This window comes from Prosopis cineraria, unplaced genomic scaffold (assembly GCF_029017545.1).
Source record: "Prosopis cineraria cultivar Desert tree isolate PC_DT_omini unplaced genomic scaffold, ASM2901754v1 PC8, whole genome shotgun sequence".
Classification (NCBI taxonomy): domain Eukaryota; kingdom Viridiplantae; phylum Streptophyta; class Magnoliopsida; order Fabales; family Fabaceae; genus Prosopis; species Prosopis cineraria.
In genome coordinates this window covers 5504465-5530769 of record NW_026555339.1, presented here as the reverse complement: position 1 = coordinate 5530769, position 26305 = coordinate 5504465, and the positions used below count along the sequence as shown (strand labels likewise).

General features: G+C 31.9%; 3 protein-coding genes across 5 annotated transcripts; 2 read left to right on the top strand and 1 right to left on the bottom strand.

Annotated features, from left to right (window-relative positions):
* The first annotated feature begins 8768 nt into the window (after positions 1–8768).
* Positions 8769–14761, top strand: LOC129318222 (phosphomethylpyrimidine synthase, chloroplastic). Of its 3 annotated transcripts, none has more exons than XR_008595208.1 (7): positions 8769–8920; positions 10134–10453; positions 10604–10731; positions 11551–12377; positions 12835–13511; positions 13817–13936; positions 14092–14761. XR_008595208.1 is itself a non-coding variant. In XM_054962867.1 (7 exons), the coding sequence occupies exons 3-7, from the start codon at positions 10146–10148 to the stop codon at positions 13824–13826; spliced, it is 1950 nt and encodes a 649-aa protein (XP_054818842.1). In that variant the 5' UTR covers positions 8882–8920; positions 9547–9647; positions 10134–10145; the 3' UTR covers positions 13827–14761. The 3 variants fall into 3 exon arrangements, 2 of the variants coding, with proteins under 2 accessions (XP_054818843.1, XP_054818842.1); XM_054962867.1 differs by adding an exon at positions 9547–9647 and having other exon boundaries at positions 8882–8920; positions 13817–14761; XM_054962868.1 differs by having other exon boundaries at positions 10139–10453; positions 13817–14761.
* A 5218-nt stretch (positions 14762–19979) lies between these two features.
* On the bottom strand, positions 19980–20627 carry LOC129318864 (uncharacterized). The gene has a single exon (XM_054963838.1). The coding sequence runs from the start codon at positions 20529–20531 to the stop codon at positions 20232–20234; it is 300 nt and encodes a 99-aa protein (XP_054819813.1). The 5' UTR covers positions 20532–20627; the 3' UTR covers positions 19980–20231.
* Positions 20628–23802: 3175 nt separating this feature from the next.
* Positions 23803–26060, top strand: LOC129318259 (cytochrome P450 86A1). Its single transcript, XM_054962957.1, has 2 exons — positions 23803–24177; positions 24581–26060. Exons 1-2 carry the CDS (start codon positions 23814–23816, stop codon positions 25762–25764), a joined length of 1548 nt encoding a protein of 515 aa, XP_054818932.1. The 5' UTR covers positions 23803–23813; the 3' UTR covers positions 25765–26060.
* The last annotated feature ends 245 nt before the right edge of the window (positions 26061–26305 follow it).

Sequence of the window (26305 nt, the reverse complement as noted above, 5' to 3'; positions counted from 1 at the left end):
TGGCACGGAGCTTGAAGAATGAGTTGCATTGTTAATGGCTTATGAATAATCTGACTTCTTGTAGATTTTGTATATTAGGTTACAATTGACATGGTCAAGTGGCCCTTAAATACAGTGCAGCGAGTGTAAGGATGTGTCTGTTAGAAAGAAGCCTAGGCTGAAAGGAATTGTTGTTGTGCGGGGAAGAGGGAATTGACCTCATATGTTGTTGAGTCTGCATCATCACATTGCGTCGTTTGAGCGAGTAGATCAGACTGTTGCTAGTCTTTGGCCCAGATGTGAATGATTGCGATGATTTTTGTACTTGTTATGGTAACGATTTCTGATATTTTTGAAGGGACAATAAAATATCTGTGTTGCTTTCTCAATGCATCTTATCTTTGGACTGGTGTTGGAGGAAAAAGTGAGTAGCATGCTTTTGGTGGACAGTTCTCCCTTGTGGATCAGTTTTCTTGAAAGTTAACAATGACATGAAAATGATTTGTAAGAAATGACAATAACAATTGTACAAATTAATTTTTTTCTAATAATGAAATAAATTATTGAAATTAAGTTGAATAATATCCTAGAGGATTGAAATCAAAAAAATTTCTCCTTTTCGTGTAGGCATGGAAGCTTTTATCACCGTGGTAAAGGATTTAGACAGAATTTGATGAGATGTGTGTTAAATGTATATTATACTTAATTAAAATGCGGTTGGCAGAGATGGTTTTTTATTTATGATTGAGTGTATATATATTTTTCAGACAATTTCCCAATGTGCTTTTTGATTAAGTGGTAAATATTAACCCATTAAAAGAAAATGAAACAGCTGTGCAGTGAAGGGGCGCTTTAAAATCCAGTCTCTCAACCTGTCGATTCTAGTGAAAAGGAGTTATAGTTGTTTCAGTATGAGATTTTGAATTTGAGTATGTGTAAGTGCATAAAATATTTTTGAAAAAGTTACCTTCAATTCAGTTTGACAATGTTTGCATTTAATGTAGATTAGTCATATTAAAAAAAATCCAATCTCCCAGCTTAGTGGCACCTTTAGCTTTTTCAGTCTGTTACCAATTTAATGTCAATATATTAGTATATATACTTCTTCGGTGAAAAAAAATATAAGATAATTTTTTTTAAAGATTGGATAATTAAAAATATAGTAAGACATTTTTAATATTTTAATGTGTAATCATTATGTTTTTTTAATTTAATAAATAAATTATTTTATATTTATTTCAGAGTAAAATATTTTATTAAATAAAGGTAAATATGAAAACATATTAATTTAAAGAGAAATAATTACTTTATTGAAGAGTAAGATTCAATTAAAATTTTTTATATTTTTGAATAGAGGAAATGTATATCTATATCTATATATATATATATGTATATGTATATGTATATATATCTCAATACACACTTGAGCTTATAACAAATTATATTATTAATCAACCAATACATAATGTATAAATTTTAAAATGAACATATTCATAAATCATACTCAAAGAATACAATTTACCTCAGTTACTATGCTAACAGGGTTCATAGTCTAGTTATAGATAATACTTTACATTTTTTTTTTATATTTTGTGCCAATATATAAGAACTCATGCCTATTTATATTTAATAACACAACATTTTTTTTCCAAAAACAAATGGGGGGAAAGACATGTTATACAATTTTGATTAAAAGAAGAGAGGGGACAAAAGCATCGATTGTTTAACAAAGTTCCATTTTTTTTTTTTGTGGGGGGGGTGGGGGGGAACAAATTCCTTCTAATTTGGATTGACAGATTAACTAATAGAAATATTTATTTTTCAATGTGTGATGTATAAGGCATGAGCCGCATGACGACGTTCTTAGTATAACCTCAAATTAAATCAGTATTAGCTGTTTTGTCAAATCAAGCAATAATTTGAGAAGTTATATTTAATCCTTTCCAGATAAATAAACCCTTAAACTTTGATCAAATAAAATAAATAAATTTGAATACTTTTTTCTTGTTAAATTTAATTAATAAATTACATGATGTTAACTATAACAATATCTGGTTGCATACAACATTTGAGGTTGGTAAAAATGCTATTGTACATTTTAAAGAAGAACTACAACTTAATATTGTTCAGTCAAGTCAAATGTGTTTATGCTGTAAGGTTTTAATAATTTATATAGAATTCCTTGTGGTTAGTAAATACAATTGAACTTTTAACATAATTAGACGGGACAGTGAATATTGATCCGATTAAAAGGACAAGTAGTTACTTATTCTTTGCATATCCTGGCCTATTCTTTTACTTAGATTGCAGTTTGTTAATATGCATTTGTTTTCTCATTACGCTAGCACCTCTTGTTTTCATCTTAATTATAATCAAATAAAAAATCAACTAAAATGTACAGTTATTTTATATTCTTTAATTATCAAGTAATTACTCTCCACATTCAAAAATATAATTTAATAATTATATGTTAAAAAATGTAAAATATTTTAGTCTTTCAAAGTATAATAATTATTTTTTTCACAAATACCCCTATTAAATAAATCACTTTATTTATTTTATTAATATGAGTAAATATAAAAAGATAGAGTTTGTTTAAAATAAATAATTATTTTATTGGAGTAAGATTCAGTTAAAAATATCTTTTATTTTTAAACGGAAGGAGTCAGTAACAACATAATAAAACTTACAAAAAATAATTTATATAATTCAATTTTGACAGTAATGTTTGTTGCCACAGTAACTATTTTTATGAAAAATAATTTATATGATTCACTTTTGGAGCCAACATTTATTTCCATTAAAAGTATTTTTATAAAAATATAATTTGAAATTATAAATAATTTATATAATACACTTTTAGTGGCAACATTTATCATAAATGAAAGTATTTTTTTAAAAAATAATTCATGTAATCTTTTTTGGGTAGTAACATTTGTCACTATAAAAAATAATTTATATAATTCATTTTTTTGTCACTAAAAGTATTTTTATTAAAAGATAATTTAAAAATTATAAATAATTTATATAATGCTCTTTTGGTGGCAACATTTGTTGCAATTAAAAATATTTTTATAAAAATAATTTATTAAATCTATTTTGGATGGCTATATTTGTCTCTAGCAAATTTTTTTAAAAAAATAATTTAAAAATTATAAATAATTTTTATAATATACTTTTGTCAACAACATTTATTTCCATTAAAAGTATTTTTATAAAACATAATTTATATGATACGCTTTTGGCAATAACAAATTATTTTTATAAAAAATATTTTATATAATTACTTTTGGTGATAAAATTTTTCTTCATTAAAATTATTTTTAAAAAAGTAAATATAATTTTAAATTGTATGAAATAATTTATAAAAGTAAAATTAAAATTATTAAAAAATTTCTTGTGAATTATTCTAAAATTTTAAAATTAGATAAAATTATTGACAAGACATTTATGAAATTAAATTTATTATTTTATATATAAAATTAGAAATAAATGATATATAGGATCATGAAACAAAAAAAAATTAATTATGAAATTTTGTCTAATTTTGAATTATGTAGACATATATAGCTTATTTTTTTAAGAATTATGTTATTAAGCTAGTATTTTAATATGATAAATTAAATTTTTAATGGGTTATTATTTTTAATTATAATTAGGTTAAGCTATACATAAATTATTACTTACATACAAATACATAAATGGCATTGAGACGCTAATTATACAAATGTTGTGGGATGCAAATAATGTTATAGATTACTCAGCATATTGCTTATTTGATGCTTAGTTTAGTATATATGTGGTGTCTACTTCTTCTATTAAGCTCTAATGACTTTTGAATAAGAATTTCATGTAATCCAGCCTAGTATATTTAGGTTTCCATTTTTATAAAATAAAATTACTGATAACATTTTTATAACTAATTATTACTATGAGTGACATGAATAATTATTCAAATTCACTTTGCTATGAGATTGAGGATGATTAGATGTTAATTAAATTGATCCCATATGAGATTCTTGTAATTATCTTGTTTTGTAAAAGTTATTAGTATTCATTAAAAATTCAAAAATTACTATTAACAAAATTTATGTGTTTGAAATTAATCTGATATTAAAATACTTTTTTAAGACATTAACAAATTATTGAAAAAATATATTTTTAATAAAAGAGGGGGAAACATTTAGCTATGTTGAGAGAAGACAAAAATTTAATCATTTAGTTTATCAATTTTTGAGAAAAATATGGAGAAGAAAAAAGTAAAAGACATTTAATATAAAATAATATATAATATGTATTTCTAAATAAATTATAGACTTAATAATTTCATTTAAAAAATAAAAATAAAATTTTAAAATTGGTTGCACTGTATATAATAATTTTATTTAATATTTAAAAATTATTTATTTTGAGTTTATTTTCCTAACAAAAATAATATTTAGTTGTAAAAAATAATGTTTTCTTAAGAATATAATTTAAACATTGATCTAAATTATTTTGTTATATTAATAATTGAAAACAAAATATAATATATGTATATCTTTTTAATAATATATTATTTAATACATGTGCATGCAATTACATAACATGTATTTAATTTTATATATAGTAATTGTAAGTGCATTTCAATTCAACTAATAAATAAGGGAGGCTTATGACTTGGAAGTAGGAGGTTAAGATTCAAACCTCGACTTTGATATATTTTGTAATAAATATGTGACATGGTTGACAGGGGGCTTGAGGAAGTACACACGTGACAGGTGACGTGTGCGCGTGAGGTGGCTTGAGGAGGTGCATACGTGGCATGAGGCGGTAGAGTAATGTGGCATCATCTGCCAAACATGTGGCTTGTGACATGGCACAGGATGACAATTACTTGACATCCCGTAATGCACACATTGCGAAGTGATGTAACATAAAATAAGTTCTTGTTTTAAAAAAAAAAGTTTTGGGAGCAATAAATATCGCTGCTAAAACTAATTATTTATCTTGGTGTTTCATATCACTGCTAAAAGTGTACTATTATCACCTCAAAAAACTATTAGCAATAAATGTTATATAGCAACGAAAGTCACTGCAATAAATTTTTAGTGATAATTTTTAAACTTTTAACGATAACTTTTTATTACCACCAAAAATTAATTTTTTCTTTTATAGTGTGAGTTGAATATGTTTGTTTAGTTATAAATTAAAAAAAAGGATAAAACTATTGCAATAAAAATATATTTAATTTTTTTAATATGCTACAAAATTCAAAATGTTCATCATGCAACTTCGAGCATCAAACCTATTACTCTTTCTAGCTTTTTTCTGTAGATGTCACCTTTTCCCAAATCGTATGTCCCTTTACTGGCATGTTTGCTTAAATGGAAGAGCTGAAAAGGGTAGTGATAATGACAAGCAATCACTTCGATGCAATTTTTGGTTTCCGGCATGTTTGCCCAAATGGAAGAGTTGAAAAGGGAAATGACAATGACAAGGAATCATTTTGATGCAATTTTTTGTTTCCAAGTAATTTAGAAGAAAGGAATGTCGTTGTCCATCAAAAAATACTCCCTTCCATTTAAAAATATAAAATATTTTTTAAAGAGTTAGATATTAAAAAATATAAAATATTTTTAATATTTTGAGATATAATTATCATTTTTTTTAAAAGTGTCCCTATTGATAAATGACTTTATATTTATTGTAGGGTATTTAATAGTGTGAATATGAAAAGACAGGGTTAGTTTAAAAGTAATTAACTACTTTATTGAGGGCTGAGATTCAATTAAAAATATCTTATATTTTTAAATAGAAAGAGTAACACGAATGAAAATTCAAATTCCCCCTTGTTTGCTTATAAAAATAATTTGGTCAACTGCCACTCTATCTTTTTCTTAAAAAAAAAAAATCACGTCTATACTCTAATCGAATGTTATAATGTATAATTGCTTCTATTCTTATTTTCAACCTACCAAGCAAGCTCCCTCTAAATAAAGTCAAGATCTTAAAATGGATGAAAAAATATGAAAAAAAACTTATATGCTTAATACTTATTTTTAATTAAATCACGACATATGGACTCTTTATATATTACTTATTTTATGACAAATTATTGTTAATAACATTAGGGAGAATCACATATAAATATCTAAAAAAAAAAGTTACTCTCAAACAAGTACCAATCTCAAGTCAAATTTGAGAAAACATAAGTTTATGTTCTTATTTTAACAATAATTTATTTTATATTGATCCTTATTTGTAAATAATTTTTTTCATGAGACCTTGGATGTGATTCTCCTATAGTATTATTAACACATTAGAATTTATATGCTTTCATTTGATTGGATAAAAATATATTAAATATTAAAGTCTTGCCTGAAAAAATGACTTTGAGAGAACTAGTTTTAACTAAGCTCCATAATATTTGAATTTGATCTGACCATAACAATTGTACAGAGAAAAAAAATACTAAATAAACTACTAAGTGATATTCAATTGTATTTCCATTATTGTTACCTTTAAATTTAACAATTAATATAAACTTAGAATGTATAATGTGACATACTAATAATATTCCATCCTGAATAATGGCAATATTTTTCGAAGTCTCCACAGGATATGCGGAGCTTACACACAAAACATTATTATCAATAATATCCACATAAAATATAAAATTCATAATAAATTTTAGAGAGTAAATCAATAACCGAGTCAAATTTATTGAACTCTGTATTATCTCTAAATTATAATTATTTTACAAATCATAAATTATTTAACTCTTGTTTCCTGATTTGAACAATGCACCAAAAATTGGGATTTGGTTTATCCCATCTGTGTTATCCCTCTACTACTGCATCTTCATTGTAAAATCTTAAGCATTTAGATTAAATTTTATCGATATTTTTAACTGTACAAATTCTTCTACATTTTTAAAATCTATCAAATTTAATTTAATGAATAAATTTGCACTTTTCCTTCACTAAATGAATAATCGATATTCCCTTCTCTTCCTGTTGTAGGATGTGTTTTTAGAAAAAAAAATTAATTTTTAATATAAAATACTTTATAGATTAATAATTATATTTTTTTTTAATATTAATCATATTTAAATTCATTTATTATAAGAAAGAATATAATGTAAGTTTAAAATTTTTTATTTAAACAAAAATAAAATTAAAAAATTATTCTACTTTCAACGAAATTAATAACTTGGCTATTTTTTAATTCTAACAAGGTAGGTAGATGTTGCTATAATATAATTAAAAATTAGAAAGTATATAAACATACAAAAAAATCAATTCGAATCTGATTAGACTGTTCCCAATAGTAGAAGAGGGACACGCGAGAGAGCATCTGTTCACCTGTTTGATCTAAAGAAGAAAAGAAAATAACTCTATCATAAATAACAAAATAAAGTGATAAGCCTAATATTAGTTCATTGACGTTAAGGCTGCACAAAAGATTGAATGAAATTAAATTTTAATTTAATTTAAAGTCTGATTTTTTTTATAAAAATAATTAAATTAGATAATTTATAGTTTAATTTGATCTAATGATAACTTTAAAATTAATAAAATTGAACTTGATTTATAGGATTGAAAGACTGATTTTGTTAGTTTGATATTCACTTAACTTTTTTTTTCTTTTTTTCTTATGAGAAGCAATAATTCATTTCAACTTAATAAACTCAATTAAGATAATAAACACACTTATAGTCATAATAAATTCACAATAATTTTCAACAATAATAAAAAAATCTTTCAATTACAACTCAAGTGTTTCAAATTATTAAATTATTAGTTTGTACATGTGATTATGCCATGAATCATATTTAATAAATTATTAATAGTCTTAACTTATTATTAAAAATAATTAAAATTAATTATAATTATATTAAATAAATTTAATAGGACCAAGTGATGCAGGTATTTAATTTTCTATTCAGTCCAACTTAAAAAAAGTATAATTTTTTAATTTTTTCAATTTTAAAGAATCAATTTCTAACCAGATTGAATAAGATTGGAGCTTCTCCAATTAGATTGAACCGAACATGATTCAGCCCCAATTGACATGATGTGTCAAGTCACAGTGTCCCTTACAGATATCTAGAGGGTTACAGGAAGTCACGAGACGCCAAGGGCAGAGCCATGTTTTACCTTTTTGAACGCTAACTAACGTGGATGACGAGAGGTGGTCACGCTATGAATAGTACCCTACTTTTTTTTAAAAAATAAATTTTATAAGAATACAGAAATTACATCATTTTAATACGCTATATACTTATATTATTTTATTCATAACCATAATAAAAATCATGTATTTATTTTATTCACAAATCTCTCTTACGGAGTCACTGTAATTTAACTAAAAAAGAAAGTTTTAATAATCTTAAAGAAACTTAGCCGAGAGGAAAGATAGAAGCGGAGTTAGCTGATTACATTTTATTTTTTTTCCTTAGTACCGTGTTCGTTTTGTATACTGTTTGATTTTGACCTTTTTAAGTGGGATATACTTATAGGCTTTCTTACTTTCTTTACTTTTTGGTTTCGTTGCGGATTCTACTTTTCTTTTGCTTTCTGCCTTTGAGTGTAATAATTTTTTTATATTAATAAAATTGATTTTTTGTTGGCCAAAAAAATTTTAAAAAAATTAAAAATGCATACATTTTGTGTTATTAAAAATAATTTGAATAACTTTTTAAATTTTCAGTATACAGTTCAATTAAGACATTTTGTTATTCTTTTCTCACAATAACTTTTCTCTTATTTAGATTTTTCTTGTTGGTAAAAAAGAAAAAAGATTTTTCTTATCATTGGAGAGGAAGTAGGGCGCCGTCCGTGGCTTCCTCATCCTATAAAACCTCACCAGCCCACGCACAACGTACTGGCACCCATTTCTTTCACTTATTCGCCCGCTGTGAGAGAATTCAGTGGCTGCGCCAAGCATCTTCATTCAGGTTCTCTCTCTCCCGCTCTCCCTTTCTATCTCGGCTTTAGTAACAATTTCCTTTTGTAATAATGTCGCAAGTCTTGTTTAGATTTGTTTTAAGGAGTCTCTTCCTTGTGCTTTTTCTGTTTCTGCTTCTTTGAAGATGAAAATCCTCACTCCCTTCACGCAGTGAGGTTGGATAGGGATAAGTTAGGAAGAAATATTGTTGATAGCTTTGGAATTTATATCTGTGGCACGTGCGGAACATTAGGAGAGGGATCTCATTTTCCAGTGGTAAAATAGATTCCTGGGGTTTGACGCTCGTGGTTGAGCGTTGGGTTGTCATGAAACTTTATTCTGGAGCTTGGTTATAGCGTTTAATCGTGGACATGTTAGTACAGTCTCAATCTGCATACCGTTTCCAGTTGAGTCTCCTGCCCCTGATTTGACGGCAACTCTTGAAATGAGCCATTTTTTCTCAAGTTATTCACGTAGGATCACCCAAAAATGAAAAAAAATAAAAATAAAAACATAAGTCTTCATCGTTAATATTATTCAAACACAAAATTTTACATATCCTGAAGCTTTTAACTCTCCAGCAAATTTATCTTTAAATATATTTCAAGCATAAAAATTGACGCACAAATATCTTAGATTGCGATGTGTGAGAGTGAACTGAAGGAAGAGGTGGCTAAGTTTCTGGTCGAGATTGTAATCTTTGACACCAACTGGTAAATTTTACCTTTATCCATCAGGTATATAGGAATTCTGACCATTCTTACCGGCTTTTGCTTTTTCAGGTTCTGAATTTTTTCTGTAGATCAAATTATACACGTCTTCTGCCTCTTTTTAGCGCTTCATTTCCCCCATTTTCCCATGTTTACCTGTATTAACCCCCCCCCTGTTTTTTTACCTGTATTGTACTCATAATTATATTCTTATCATGTTTTATTTTATCTGCATGTGGATCTTGGTACAAAAAGCCTTTTTTTCCTGTAGAAATGTTTAAACAATTTATACGCAATGAAAACCACTTTCGGAAAATTTGTTATGGAGGGTTTTTGTTTGCTGTTATTACTATTATCATTCTAATGGAGGCCATTGGTTTGTATAAATATTTATGACGATAGATATGATTTCTCTTTCTATCTATTTACGTTGGTGTCTTTAGACATTAAACATGCATATCTTTTGTCGTGAAAGTGAAAATTGACCAACTCTTAAAACTTGGATTTCTCTAGTTCAGCATCAAGATGGCGTTGGTTCATGCTAATGCGACATCAATTGTTGGCAAGAATGGCAATCATGTTTCTCAACCAAAGCTCCCTGGTACAGCATTCTTGCCTGGATTTGATGTTGCTGGGCGTGTCTCCAGTACTTGGAAGAAAGAATTTGTCCCATTTTCCATGGCCTTGGGCCCTAGAGCCACATTGACATTTGATCCTCTAGCTACTAATTCAGACAGAAGCAGACAAAAGAACACTGTTGACCCTGCTTCTCCAGATTTTCTTACTCTTCCTTCATTTGAACAATGCTTTCCGAAAAGCACAAAAGAATACAAGTATGCCTCACATGTCTCTCTCATTATTTTATATGATTATTTAATTTTATTTCCAGCTGTTATGGCTTTTCAATTTTTCGTAGTTGTATTCAGATCAATGTACTTATAAGATGTCTTCAATTGACTCAGTTTTATGTCATGATGTTTTAGGGAAGTGATGCATGAAGAAACTGGTCATGTGCTCAAAGTTCCCTTTAGACGAGTTCACCTGTCTGGGGATGAACCATGCTTCGATGCCTATGATACTAGTGGCCCTCAAAATATAAGCCCAAGGATTGGTATGCTGATCAAGCTTAAGTCTATAAATTCTCTATATTATAATTTCTTGTGACTAATTTTGGGTACCTTGGGCTCATGAGGAATTGAGGCCAATTGTTTTTTGGGTGAATCAACTGGCATTTATTCTGTCTCTGTCTATCAATATTTCCGGATTATCTTGATCTTTTTTATTTTCACAATTCGTGCTATCTTGTTCTCTGTGTTAAGTAGACATTACAGCCTAAAGATTAGTTTGGCTTTTTTTCTATTACCTGTTCTCTTCATTTATTCTCCAAGGTGTGTCACTCGGTGCAGAATTCTTGCAACTAGCTTAAACTTGTAATTAACTGGTCTTCCAATTCTCTTCCTTATGGAAATCATTTATCAATGAATTCACTAAGATGCTATAGATGGATGCTATTCAATCTTTTACCTGAATGTTCTTCTTTTTCCTTTTTCAGTGGTAGTCTAGTATAAGTTTTAAGTGTAGTTTAGGGCTTCTCACTTTCTCCGATTGACTTTCATTATGTACTAAACTAACCAATGCTTGCCTTTCTCAGACATGGCGTTGGGCATTCACATGCAATCATATTAATCACATTTCAACATAGTGTTACAAATGAAAAATAGTCAAATTAAGATTTTCTTTTTATTTATTTTTTTATTATCTTGGCTTCCTGGCTTCAATTACAAGTGCCATTTTCTTAAAAGACAAAGAAGGGATGCATGGGATTAGTAAGTTCATTTCAAAACCATACTTTGGTGTTTCTATCACACCAGGCCTTAGGAAAAACTCGTTGATTTACATGGTTGCTTTCTTGGTGGTTTTTGATGAACAGGACTCCCTAAGTTACGCAAAGACTGGGTTGACAGGCGGGAGAAAATAGGTGCCCCAAGATTCACTCAAATGTATTATGCCAAGCAAGGAATAATTACTGAAGAGATGCTATTTTGTGCTGCCCGTGAGAAGCTCAACCCAGAGTTTGTGAGGTCAGAAGTTGCTCGTGGACGAGCTATCATCCCTTCCAACAGGAAGCACTTGGAACTTGAGCCCATGATAGTTGGGAGAAACTTTCTGGTGAAAGTAAATGCAAATATTGGAAATTCAGCTGTTGCAAGTTCTATAGAAGAGGAAGTCTACAAGGTTCAGTGGGCAACTATGTGGGGAGCTGATACAGTCATGGACCTCTCCACGGGTCGCCACATTCATGAAACTCGAGAGTGGATCCTACGAAACTCTCCTGTACCAGTTGGGACAGTACCAATTTATCAAGCACTTGAAAAAGTGAATGGAGTTGCTGAAAATCTCAGCTGGGAAATTTTCAGGGATACCCTTATTGAACAGGCTGAACAGGGTGTTGATTACTTCACCATCCATGCAGGAGTGCTTCTGAGGTATATTCCATTAACAGCAAAGCGCATGACTGGAATAGTCTCCCGAGGAGGATCCATTCATGCAAAGTGGTGCTTAGCTTATCACAAGGAGAATTTTGCTTATGAGCACTGGGATGACATCCTTGACATCTGTAATCAGTATGATGTGGCCTTATCCATTGGTGATGGGCTACGACCTGGGTCCATCTATGATGCAAATGACACAGCTCAGTTTGCTGAACTCTTGACGCAGGGAGAGCTGACCCGTAGAGCATGGGAGAAGGATGTGCAGGTGATAAATCTTTGATATTTCTTGGTATCATGTTCATGATAAAACTATGGCAAGATAAATACCAGTCTTTAACCTGTGTCTGAGTTGAACTCACTATGTACATAAATCTGCTGAATGCCTTTCGTTTGATTTTTTGTTTGGTCTAGCTCTTATGGTTTTTCTTGGGACTAACGTAGACAGCTGTTATTAATATCACAAGCTTGGGTATGAATAGACCAGTACTCCAATGAGGAGAACATTTCAACTGCTCTTGAATTTCATACAGCTATTATGGCCAGTAAAGTTAGTGGTTTGCCTTACTGCCAAACTTTAACATGGTGGATTATTTATAAGAAAACATGCTCCAGGGTTGCCCTATCTTATCATACCATAACCATTACTTACATCAGCTGATGGAATACCATTACTGTCAATACTTCCTTGGAGAAAATGAGCGATTTTCTTTTCTGACTTACAGGTCATGAATGAAGGACCTGGACATGTACCGATGCACAAAATTCCTGAAAACATGCAGAAACAACTGGAATGGTGCAATGAAGCACCTTTTTACACTCTCGGTCCTTTAACAACTGATATAGCTCCTGGTTATGATCACATCACCTCTGCAATCGGTGCTGCCAATATCGGAGCACTTGGCACTGCTCTTCTATGTTATGTCACTCCAAAAGAACATCTTGGGTTGCCAAATCGGGATGATGTGAAGGTAGGAGTTATAGCATACAAGATATCTGCTCATGCAGCTGATTTAGCAAAAGGTCATCCACATGCTCAAGCCTGGGATGATGCTTTAAGCAAGGCTAGATTTGAATTCCGATGGATGGACCAGTTTGCGTTGTCATTGGATCCAATGACTGCTCTGTCCTTCCATGATGAAACACTACCATCAGAAGGTGCCAAGGTGGCCCATTTCTGTTCCATGTGCGGACCTAAATTCTGCTCTATGAAGATAACAGAGGACGTGCGCAAGTATGCTGAGAAACATGGCTATGGGGATGTTGAGGAAGCTTTGAAGCATGGGATGGATGCTATGAGTGCTGAATTTCTGGCCGCCAAGAAAACTGTCAGTGGGGAGCAACATGGTGAAGCTGGCGGAGAAATTTACCTGCCAGAAAGTTACATAAATTCCAAGGAGGGGTAAGTTTAAGTTTTACTCCTGCTTTCATCGTAAATTACACCTTTTCTAGGATTTTTGAATTGATTGAGAATACTTGTGATGAACTTGGATTTGCTTCAGTGCACATTACATCATTAGAAGCTTCTTCACTGTCTTATGTCAATAGAAATAGGATGGACATCGTTTCAATACGTTGTGACATTTGTTTTCAAGTATCCACAGACACCTTAGTTCTTCACTGCTGCATCAAAAATTTGTCTGCCATTTGATTTTGATAGGATCCTATCAGCAGATATGGAAATGTCTTACGAAACTTCTCATGCAGGGCAATATGAATGGAGTGAATGACCGACGATTTGAGATGGAACTTGGAGCTGGTTGCTTAATAGGCGTATCAGAATGGTGAAGAATAATTTTCAAGTTCCTTGCTGCAGGAGAATACAAAGTTCAGTTTGTTAGACAATCTTTTAAAACTCTATCCTTATTCTGTTTGTCTGGTGTTCTATGATTTCCATGAATAAACCTAGCATTTTCACTAGTTTCATGTTTAGATTTGTCTTCGTCTTTCGGGAAATCTTATTAACATTCAAGATGCACCAGGGGTGCCTTCATCTGCTTGAGCTCCAGCTTGAAAGAGCTAGGATGCTAGCAGATGAGGCTGAGATAGTCCCTTTGAACCTGAACAGGGTAAAGCCTGCGTAGGGAGCGTGCATTGTTCTTTTTTTCTGCATTTTTGTATGCATTTGCAGCAGTGCAGGGAAATTTGCGTTATAATATGGTTTGAGCTAGCTGATTCCTGGGAAGCAGATTCTGCATGACGATCACCGAGTTGCTCAACCAAACGTTTACACTACGAGATCTGAACATTGTCTCTTGGTACTTTTAAGTTGGTGAACTGCGATTTGAAGGGTAATTCTATGGGGCCTTCTATTTCTTGGAAGATTTTTATTATTAGATGCACGCAATAGACGCATCTAATAATGAGAATGTTTAACCATTTCAGAAGTAGAGTTCTCTATAAAATTATCAAAAACTGCTGATGCATCCCAACATTAACAAATTTCATAAGCACTGAATTTTGTAATTGAAATCTGCCTCTGCCTGACAAGTTAAAATAGTATGAAACATTATCACTGGTGCCATCTGCCTATACTGTTGAATCATGAGATTCTAAAGTAGTATATTGAGAAATCCTTGTGCCTAAATTATAGTATGCCCTACAGCATGATTTATTATTGAAAAGAAGATTGAAATCATATCTTGACCACCACATGTCTTGTATCTCAACTTTGAATGGAACAATTTGATTAAGCAAATAAACTCTTTAGAAGTGGGACCTTGTTTTAATCTCTCTTAATCTTTATGGCTATAAAGTTGCATGAGAATCTTCCCAATTTTAATCGAACTTTGAACTACATGTAAAGTAGCTCTATGAAATTAAACTTTGCCGATGCTTGGCGACAGAATTCTGCTTCCTTTTACATATTAAAATTAAAATACTCGAAACTTTGTTAGTTGAATTGCCTTTTTATCTTTCCAAGTTTCACATTTACATGCGAAAGTTGGACGTTGAATTTAATATTAAATAGGACATATCATGTCAACTTGTTCATGCTTGGAATTACTCCAAGGTTGTAATGACATGATCGCGCGCACAAATACGCACTAGTGCTTGTGGGAGATTTAGTTTCTCCTTTTTTTTCCCTTGAAAAAAAAAAAATTCTTGCGGGCGAGAGTGGCTTGTAAATTAGCACTTACACAAGTGACTGATTTAAAAATTTGCATTCTCATGCCGTTTACTTTTTATTAGTACATTATAAAAATGTATATATCTATACAATGAGATACGAGATACACAACCATTGTTCCTCTCTTGAAGTAGGTTATTAGGCATTATTACAAATATCATTTCCTCTCTAACTTGCACGTCTTTTTGTGATGTCTTACACCCAGGAAAATGCAAAAATAGGAATACGATTTTGAAATACGAAAATAATATACTTATGTACCACAAAAAGTAGGTATCAATATCATGAACTTAGTAGTTAGCATATATTGATCAATATAGAAGTTTTTTAGTGTGACCAACAGGCGTGGCCATCACAGTTGATGAGATGTCAAAGAAATGGGATTTAGTTTATGATGAGCACCAATGTAGAACGTTCATATTTGATTTAGGTAGTTAAAATTTAATAAAATTTTATTTTATATTTTTAACATATTACTATTTTTATAAGTAATGAATTTAAAGTAATTGTAATTTTATAATTGTCACTTTGACAAAAAAAAATTCATGCAAAAATTATAGGTTAAAAATTTTAAATCTAACCCATTAAAATTAGTTTTGGATAATTTAGATTTAGAGTTCACCACAGCCCAGAATGTCAAGTCAAGTGGAATTTAAAAAGATGGAGTAATCATTGCTTACATCCAAATAACGGCAAAACCATTGGCAGTTTTGTGGTGACTTGCGGAATTACGAGTAGGTCACCCACACACATCTCATATTTTTTTTCAAAAAATAATTAATTGAATAAAGGTTGGTTTCTTAGATAGTAATTAACTGAATATGCCCCTCCCCACTACCCATAAAGCACAAAAGTGTGTGGCATTGCATAGCAATGAATCAGAAAAGTAGACAAACAACGGAAAAGTGTGACACTAAACACTTGTACCTTCCTTCCCCTTTTACCCATTCAACCTCTTTTCCCACCCCCTTAACCCACTTCCCTCCTTTTCTCTAAATCTACTTATTTTCTTTCTGATTTCATATTTTCTCAGTCCGTTTTTTATATGAATATCTAACTGGATGCTGTTCGGCTCAATTAAGAGTAGTTTTTATAAAAATATTTTTTGCATTCATATAAATTTGAATTTGAGACCATGTACTTAAAGTGATCATAACCCTTTCCATTAAAATCAATACTTGTTAATTAGTTGTTTTTTAATTACTAAGTGTGAATTGTCGAATTTTTAGCTACTTTTTATTATCATTTGTAACTGAAGAATATAAATGGTTTGATGAAGGCCATGAATATTTTATTACATATATATATATTATATTATATATAAGACCGTATCATCGCACAATCGCTATTCCTCCACCAAACTCTGCCTTCTGGGTCTCAACTCTCACCTACATTTTCTTCTCTATCCCCAACCACATCAAAAAAAAGAGCACTTTCTGTTCCTCCTCTGCTTCACTAAGCATGAGCAACACAATGAACCAAAGAGGCTACTTCAATCGCCAAACAAGCTTCTCATGCTCTCGTAACTATGCTTCTAGCAGTAAGAATTCAGCTACGAGCAGGTACATGACTAGCTGCAACTTCGGGTGCATTCCAGATAAGTCTGAGTTTTCACCTCTGGAGTTTCTAAAGCATCTTGCGGAGAGAGCGGCTAGAGCTATAAGATTTGTGTCTGAAGAGAGAAGAAGAAGAAGAACGAGAAGACTAAGAAGAAGAAGACACTTGCCACAAGATTCATCATCTCCTTCCTTGGGAAGATCAAATTCAAGAGCAGGTGGTGGAAGCTCTGTGGATTCTTACAGGTCTGATGCTGTGGAGGACTGTATTGAGTTCATTCATTCTTCCTTTTCAAGATCGAATTCATCAGCCAGCAATCCTCTGATCACCCATTGAACCATTTTGAGGATTATGGTATGATCTCAAATATGCTTTCAAGTGTTTAGTCATGATCTTGAATGAATGTGTTCATCAGTCTGCAAAACAGCAATAAGAGAAGATACCTCCGCAAGGCTACTGTGTTTTTAATTTTTTTTTCTTTTGTGCAGCTTTCTTAGACTTAATAGCAAGCAAATCAGTTATAAGGGAACAGCAGTAAACAAAATTAACTTGATCTATTTATCTTTTATAAGCTGAGTTTACTTTATTGAATGATGTTTTGGTGAGATTCTGAGGGTTTGTATTTGGTTTCAGCTAAAATTATTGAACAATGAAGCAACACACAGTGGACTTTATAGAATCCAAGTGGATTCAGTCTCATTCTGTTCAAAACTTTATTTTGAACAGTTTAGAATCCAAAGCCCATTTTTTGAATTGATGAGCATGTAATTGTGTGTATACTATGAAATATTAGCAGTACATTAAAATAATAATAATAATAATAATCAAAGGCATTGATTAATTGAAATTATTGTCAAAAGAAACCGCCCTCCCTAACTTGATTGCCCAGAGTAACTGGTGAACTCAGTTACAACTTTGTTTTGGAAATTTCATAACACACACACAGACACTATTTCTTCTGGTCTTCTTGTCCTTCAAATAAAGTTCAGGCTTTGTAACTATTATATTGTAATTTGGAATTGAAATGATATTAACAGACATCTGTTATAGCATCAGCTAATTGACATAAACAAGTGGGGCAAAAAGGAAAAGAAAAAGGGAAAAATCAGCATACAGCAAACTTCAGTCTGTTAAACAGATTACTATATCCGATTGGTAGTAACTAACACAAAATGAATTAACGTCTTTGTTAAATACAAAGATCCATAAGCTAACTACTGTTGAACCCTGGAAATGAAATCTCGTCTGAGTATGATTTTATGAACAAGTCCTATTGTTTTAAAGTTATCAAGACTGCAATTTTGCTCTAAATTTTTTTTTTGGTCGTTAACTTTTTTGCTCCCCATCCCCCCCGGGGGAAAAAAATCTTGAATGATGACAGACAAAGGATATTGAAATAATATATCAACCCTCTTAAATTTAAATTACTGTACTGTATGTATGTATCTTATTAATTAGATTAGATGTATTTTATTAATTGGTTTGTATCCTATTAGATCTCTTCATTGAAGTGATACAAAGGGGCTAGGTTGGTTCCCAAACAGCCAAACACAGCTTTGTGATTATGTGCCATCGCGTGCAATTAGATGCCTCTCTTTGGCTATTTTTTCCAAATTTAAAAAAATAATCTACAGTGATACACACACAAACACAAACACATGTATCAATCTCAATAGTAAGATGAAACATAAAAACTCTAACAATTTATATTTTTTATATAACTTTAACAATTTATATTTTTTACAGTTTAGATATTATCTTTATTTTTAATATTATTATCACTAAAATAAAAAATCATAAAAATTCTAAAAAAAATTAATGTTAAATTTAAGTTGTTGTTCATACATTTGGACAATAAATTTATAAAAATTATAAAAATGTTATTATTAAATTGAATAATCATTATATTCTTTTTTATCAAAAAAAATTGAACTATCCAAATTAAATCCATATCATTCAAATAGATGATAAGGTAGATTTATTAAAAATTTTATTTTAATAAATATTAATTAAAAATAAAATAAAATGATCTATATAGAGAGCAAACTCTTTAGTTAGATTATCTCACTCTTTAAATGTTAACTTTTATCCCTTTGATTATCATCCATGTTTAAATTCAGAGGTGAAAAATAATGAAAGAGAATAGGTTGTGGTTTTTTGTCTTCTTTTTGTTCCTTTCTGCTTCTTTCTTCGGTTGGATGTCTTTTACCTAGTTGATTAATGTATTTCAGTATTATTCAGAAACATTGGTGCTCATCTAAACCAATTCCCAAAAAATGTGGGGGCTGTTTTTTGTTATTATTAGACACAGAGACACAATAGCCCAATGATTAGACGACACAGTAGGACGAGGATCCAGTTTAAGAGAGAACGATCAACACATGGGTCCAATTTAGCAAGCTTGCCCAGTCTAATCGCATACATATTAACCCTCTAATGTTTAAAACTTGTCAATAAATTTTCCTAAACTCACTTTGTTGAGCGTATCAGGCAAATTTTCAAAACTTTTAGATCTATAAAGATAACTCTCGTTATTAATTCATCCATATTTTTTTGGTCATGCTCACAGAATGCCAAAATACACGTAAAACCGGGATTAATTTATAGTGAGCTGACTCATCGCATGGTACAAAAATCATGTTGCAGCAAATTCTTTCATTCACAAGACTTATATCCAAAACGTTACTTAAAAAGAACAATTGCCATATCAAGTTATCAACTAAACTGATTGTCATAGATATTATATAAATATAACATAACGAATAATTTATTTGCACATGCTAAATAATTTTAAAAAGAAAAAAATAAGAGGAAATATGGCCAATTACATATCATGTTACATTAATAAAAGAACAAAATTAACAGCAAAGAATTGTCTACACAAATTTAAAAATTAAGGAGATCTTTACTAAATTTTAAAGGCAAAAATTATTTACACATTACTCAAAATTTAAGAAAATCCGTACGCAATTGAACCTTATTCTAACATATAAAAAATTCGTATAAAAAAAATAAAGAAATCCACAAGTTCAATACTAAAAAAATTAAATCATTAACAGGTTCCAGGCAGAAGTTTAAACGCAGCTTCTAATTTGGAAGCGTCGGTGAGGCTAAAGAGTCATATATATGAAATACCACACCAAGCACGAGATGACTATATCTATGACTAGGTGGAAAATATAGTGAAGAAATTTAGAATCCCACTATTCCGAAATCGTGACTCATTATTTACATTCTGTTTAATGAGCAGAGAATTTCAGTGTGTATTGTGTAATATAAACCACGGTTGCATGGATTATGGAACAGTAGCTACAAATTAGGGTTCCATTATAATCAAAAGATTGAAACCAAAATAATAACAGAGAACAGAAATTAACAATGCAAGCGTCTATGTATTATATGAATGGGGTACTTGCGCGAGAGAGAGAGTGTGTTTCAATTCTTTGCAAAAAGCCCTCCGAATCCGCCATTCTTTTTCTTCTGCGGCACCGCCACGGAGTTCTTGCGCCCGCTGGTGGTTCCTCTGCCGCTGACCGTGGCTCTTCCGTCGCCATTCTTGTCCTCCACCTTCTTCAGGACAGGATCGGTCTCGTAAAACTGATCTTCCTTCTGCAACCCTCCGAGAATCCAATCAAGAAGGCCTTTCTCCTCCTTGCTTCCTCCAGCCCCCTTGGCTGCCGTGGCGGCGAAGACTCTTGTGGTTGGAGGAGCAAACGACATAATCACAGAAGCCATTTCTGGGGGTTGGAGATTGGAATTGGAAATGGTGAGATTTCAGTGGTGAGGGTCGCGAGTGATGTTATTGAGGGTCTCTGTGGCCAGTTCAGTCCAGCCAACGTGAGCCCTTGGATTGGGTTTGTGGCCACCACGAGCTCTCTCCATAGCGTGTCTTATCTTGATTGTTTCCCTTTTTTTTTTCCAGAGAATTTTAATAAAGGACTCTTGGCCATATTTATTTACGTGAAAGCCTTTGAATTTATAAAATTTTATTATAATTTAATTTAATATTAAATTTTAAAAAAATAATAAAATTATTTCTTATTTAAATTAATATTAAAGTTTTTATACTTCATTTGTTAATTGTCCTACTTTACTTGTTCATTTACTTACGGAATATTATTAATTACCTCACTTAACTTATTTTTATTTTGTAGTTAAATAATTTTAAAATAACTTATTAATTCTTATACTGTATGTTATTTATTTATTTATATATTATTGATAATTGTCTTATTTTACTTATTCATTGCATAGAAATGAACAAGTGAAGTAGGATAATTAATAATATTCAATAAGTAAGTGAACAAGCAAAGTATGATAATCTAATATTAATTTAAATAAAAAGCAATTTTGTCATTTTTTTAAATTTAATATTAGATTAGTACCTTAGATTATAGTGAAAATTTAAAAATTTAATGACATTAAGTGTAATTAAATATGATCAACGAGGCTTTATTAAAATTCTCCCTTCCCCCCTTTTCTTTTTAATTTTTGGCACCTATAAATTAAATTGTGGTCTCCCCTTGCTGTTAGTGAGAAAAATCAAGTCCTTTTTTTTTTATTAAGAATCAAATTCTTTTATCAATGAAAAGAGGGCAAATATGAAAAAAAAAATCTCCATTACAAATTTATTAAAGAAATTAATAAATGCTTATCATGTCAGAAAAAAAAATAATCTTGGCACGTTTAAGAAATGTTTGTCAAAGATTTTTGAAAAAATTATTTTGACAATTCTTACATATAAAAATACATAATTTTATTCATGCAACTTTCATTAAAAACTAAAGCATAACAATAAAGATATAAGAATGTCCTCTAAATTTAACCTTCTTCCTAAACGATGATTTGCATTAAAAAATATATATAAATTAGATCTAACTGCTTACTAAAATTAAAATATGCCTACAAGCTTAAAATTTGCCCAGATTACACACTGTCCATTAAAAGTTAAGTATTCTGCGCAAACTGGAAGAATATTGAAAGGAGTTTTCTCTGAAACTTTGAAGATAACACAAAATAGTTCTAAATGATTCATTTTAAAATATTCTGAAAAATGAATGTAAATTGTAGAATTTAATTGATCTCCACAATATATTAAGAAAGTGGGAAGTTTTTAACTTATAGAAGGTCTGTGAATCATGCCCCTCATCTGTAAGAATCCATCAAGTAGTGACTATTGAAGCGTTCAAGTTCTCTGGTCAAGGCTTTTTTAAGTACTAGCTTGTTGTGAGACTCCAGCTAATTTAGCGAGGATTAGGGTAGGTTTAAAGCTGTGAATTGGACTTGTAGCGACCCTGATAGTGGCTTTGATTCTATTTTGAATTACAAGCCTTCGCATCTAAGCCCATTATGCAAAATCATTAAACACCGCTATTTTGTGTCCAAACTTTGGGTTTTGGACCATGGCTTAACAAAAAGTGTTGGTTTTTCATGCCTTTTTGTGTCGTTCAGGGTTTCAAAAACTTTAAAGCTGACCATGACCTGACTTTTCTTAATATTTAATTTTTTTTATATGACTCCCAGCATATAATTAATGCATGAAGGCACCATATTTTTATGCATGTATGACTTTTAACTTGTAATATTAATAGTTAATATCCGTATAAATACATAACTTTAGTATCATGATTGTACTTAACACACATAATTGCTATTTCTTATATAACTTTTAAGGTGCGATGATTTGCCCCATATTATCAATGTATAACTTCAAATATTCATTCAATCTAACGTGAATATAAAGAGCTCAATTTTAAGTGAATTAAAAGGATTATTAAAATCCATTTTCACCCCTTCATTAAAATCTCTCCTCCTTTAATTTGAGTAACCAAAAAGGAGGGTTAAGGATTTAAAAAAAAAAAGTATTGCTTTTATTTGTTTCATTATTTTTTTTCATTATATATACATTACCAAACCAAAACTGCTCGTCATTTGAAGGGATTTACGTGCATGAGGTGACAAAAGCACATCTGATTTTGGCATTGATTGAGACAAACCATAAAAGAAAAGATTAATTGATGGAGGGGTTGGCTTGCTTAGTTGAGTCAGAAAAGGGGCCGAAGGAGGCGTTCGGGTCAATTTTCTTATTTCATGGCTTTCTTGGCCTCAACGTTTCCCTACTCTTCTCACACAAGTTTCAAGTTTAGTGGACTCTCTTAATTTGGCATATTAAATTCTTGATTTTTCCTGTGGATATCTATGACCCACAATCCACAGATTTATCATTTTTTTCAATTATTTTTTTTTATTTTGTTTCTGTTCTAAAATTTGCAGCAATCCCATTTTCCCGCTACGGGTAAACCATCTCTAACTACTCCTTCCTCTCGTGCACTCTACACACCCACTGTGTACGTGCTTCCACCAATAATATCAAGAAAAGAAAAACATGACACGCTTTCAAATATCACATGTATAATTAGTTCTAGAGTCAAAATGATAAAATAACATGTTTATACGATCTGTTTATCAAATTAATTAAATCTGATTCCTTTAAAAATTCATACGGATTACTTTAAAATCTACTGGCAAATTAACTGCAAATAACTTTCCGACTTCCTCTTAAAAAAATCCTTTTACAAATATCATAATCTAATTTAAAAAACTGAAAACATTTATCGTAATCTAATTATATAAAAAAAAAACACTCTACAACATTATTTGTCATATATTAGCATCTTCCCTAGTCAAATAGCAAGCAAGCCATTAAGCATGCATGCAGAATAAACATATATAGGTATATAACTTCATTTCAACATGTCGTTCTCAAACCGGCAACAAAAAGCTGAAAATGATCAAGCTTTTAGCCAACAAGAAAAGTTAAGAAAAGAAAAATTAAAATTTTCTTGTTTCTCTCATACAGGTCCAGTATCAACCTAACAGCGACTCTGTGAGCAAAAAAAATTCCCAACCAACCCTCTCCTAAACTTCCTCATTTCACCATCCTATACAAATTTATATAAGCACCCCCCTTCTCTTTTCAGTTCCAATAAACCATTGATCACACAAAATAATCACAACATGGAGACCCTTACTCTTGTCATCACTCTCGCAGCTGCTCTCTCTGCCTATGTGCTATGGTTCTACCTTGTGCTGGCTAAAACCTTGACCGGTCCCAAAGTGTGGCCCTTCGTCGGTAGCCTCCCTCTTCTTTTCAAGAACCGAAGCCGAGTCCATGACTGGATCGCCGGTAACCTTCGAGCTGCTGGAGGTTCTGCCACCTACCAGACCTGCATTATTCCCATTCCTTTCTTGGCTCACAGACAAGGGTTCTATACAGTAACGTGTCATCCCAAGAACATCGAGCATATCCTCAAAACCCGATTCAGTAACTACCCCAAGGGACCCAAATGGCAAACCGCTTTCCACGATCTTCTGGGTCAAGGTATTGCACTGATCAAGTTTCATGTCACGAGCTTCTAATAAATTATGGTACAGAAAATAAATCGGGTTTTTTTTCCTCTCAACGATTAGAAACTTAGCTTTGTTAATAAATTCAAGCCTTCTTGTTGCTCACATAACACGTCAGATCATCAAGAAAACACAGGTATTTGCACTGATAATGTTTTCTAATTTAAGTGCTTTTAACCCAGCACTACATCACATAGTTAAGCCTAATCTTATAATTAACGGTGGCCTAACATAACAAGTTTATCAATATTGCAATATAAAAGAGTAACAGCTCATCTTTCCGATACATTTTATCTGTATGCTTGATACTATAACGTGTCTTTTCGTATACAAATATTTTATGAATGCATTATAGATATGAATATATCTTTTTTCAGGCATATTCAACAGTGACGGAGAGACATGGCTCATGCAACGTAAAACAGCAGCTCTAGAGTTCACGACCCGAACCCTAAGGCAAGCCATGGCTCGCTGGGTAAACCGGACCATCAAGAACCGGCTGTGGTGTATTCTAGACAAGGCGACGAAGGAGAACATGTCTGTGGACTTACAAGACCTTCTTCTTCGCTTAACCTTCGATAACATATGCGGATTAACCTTTGGCAAAGATCCAGAAACTCTTTCTCCGGATTTACCCGAAAACCCGTTCTCCGTAGCTTTCGATACCGCCACGGAGGCCACCATGCATAGACTTCTATACCCAGGTCTCCGATGGAGGATACAGAAACTTCTAGATATCGGAGATGAGAGGAGACTGAAAGAGAGCTTACAAATCGTGGAGACTTACATGAACGACGCCGTCTTGGCGCGCAAGGAAGCTCCATCCGACGATCTGCTCTCGCGGTTTATGAAGAAGCTCGATGCCAATGGTAACCCCATTCCGACCCCAGTACTCCAGCGAATCGCTCTGAATTTCGTCCTCGCCGGAAGGGACACGTCCTCAGTGGCACTCAGCTGGTTCTTCTGGCTAATCATGAACCATCCTCGAGTGGAAGACAAGATCGTCGACGAGATCTCCAAGGTTCTACGGGACACTCGCGGGGGAGATCACCAGAAATGGACTGAGGAAGCCCTGGACTTCGACGAAGCAGATCGATTGGTTTATCTGAAGGCTGCTTTAGCTGAGACTCTCCGTCTGTACCCATCGGTGCCACAGGACTTCAAGTACGCTATGGCCGACGACGTCTTGCCGGACGGGACATTCGTGCCAGCAGGATCGACGGTGACGTATTCAATATACTCGGTGGGGAGGATGAAGGAGATTTGGGGGGACGATTGCATGGAGTTCAAACCGGAAAGGTGGCTAACGGTTGAAGGAGACAGGTTCGAACCGCCTAAGGATGGGTTTAAGTTCGTGGCCTTTAACGCCGGACCGAGAACCTGCTTGGGCAAGGACTTGGCTTACCTGCAAATGAAGTCAGTGGCGGCAGCGGTCCTGTTGCGTTACCGGATATGTCAGGTTCCCGGTCACCGAGTGGAGCAGAAGATGTCACTCACTCTTTTCATGAAGAATGGGCTCCACGTGTTCTTGCATCCACGTAAGCTCCAAGAAGCGGCCTAGGCGTGGGACATTCTCGTCATTGCAAAGAAGACATGGAAACATAATAGAGGGGTAATATTGTCATTTAGTAATATACATGTGAGACTGTATATGTGAATTACTGTTCTCATTATTGTTTTTTTTTTCATGAATTTATTAAAATAGTAACGAGTTCGATGGGGTTGGGTGGGTAAAATTTGTGTTTCACAGTTGATCAACCAAATTGGAAAGGTGGTGTACTTGTTTATGTTTCATATATTCTTGCTGTTTGTCCATTAATAAAAATTATATAATAAAGTCATACTTTTTCCTTTGAATTTAATATTCGTATGATGCTTTTATTTCTAGATAATCAACTGATCTATTTGGTGTATACATATTATTAGTTTATTACATATGTAAATAAATTTAAAGGAACCATACTTTTAACCTAATCTAGTATTAATTCCTTTTTTTTTTTTTACTGCTCCAAATCTCTAAAATTTCACATGTCTATAATGTTAACCCCCTGCATTTTTAACTGTAACCATAAGGAGTTAACAGTAACTACCATGTACATGCT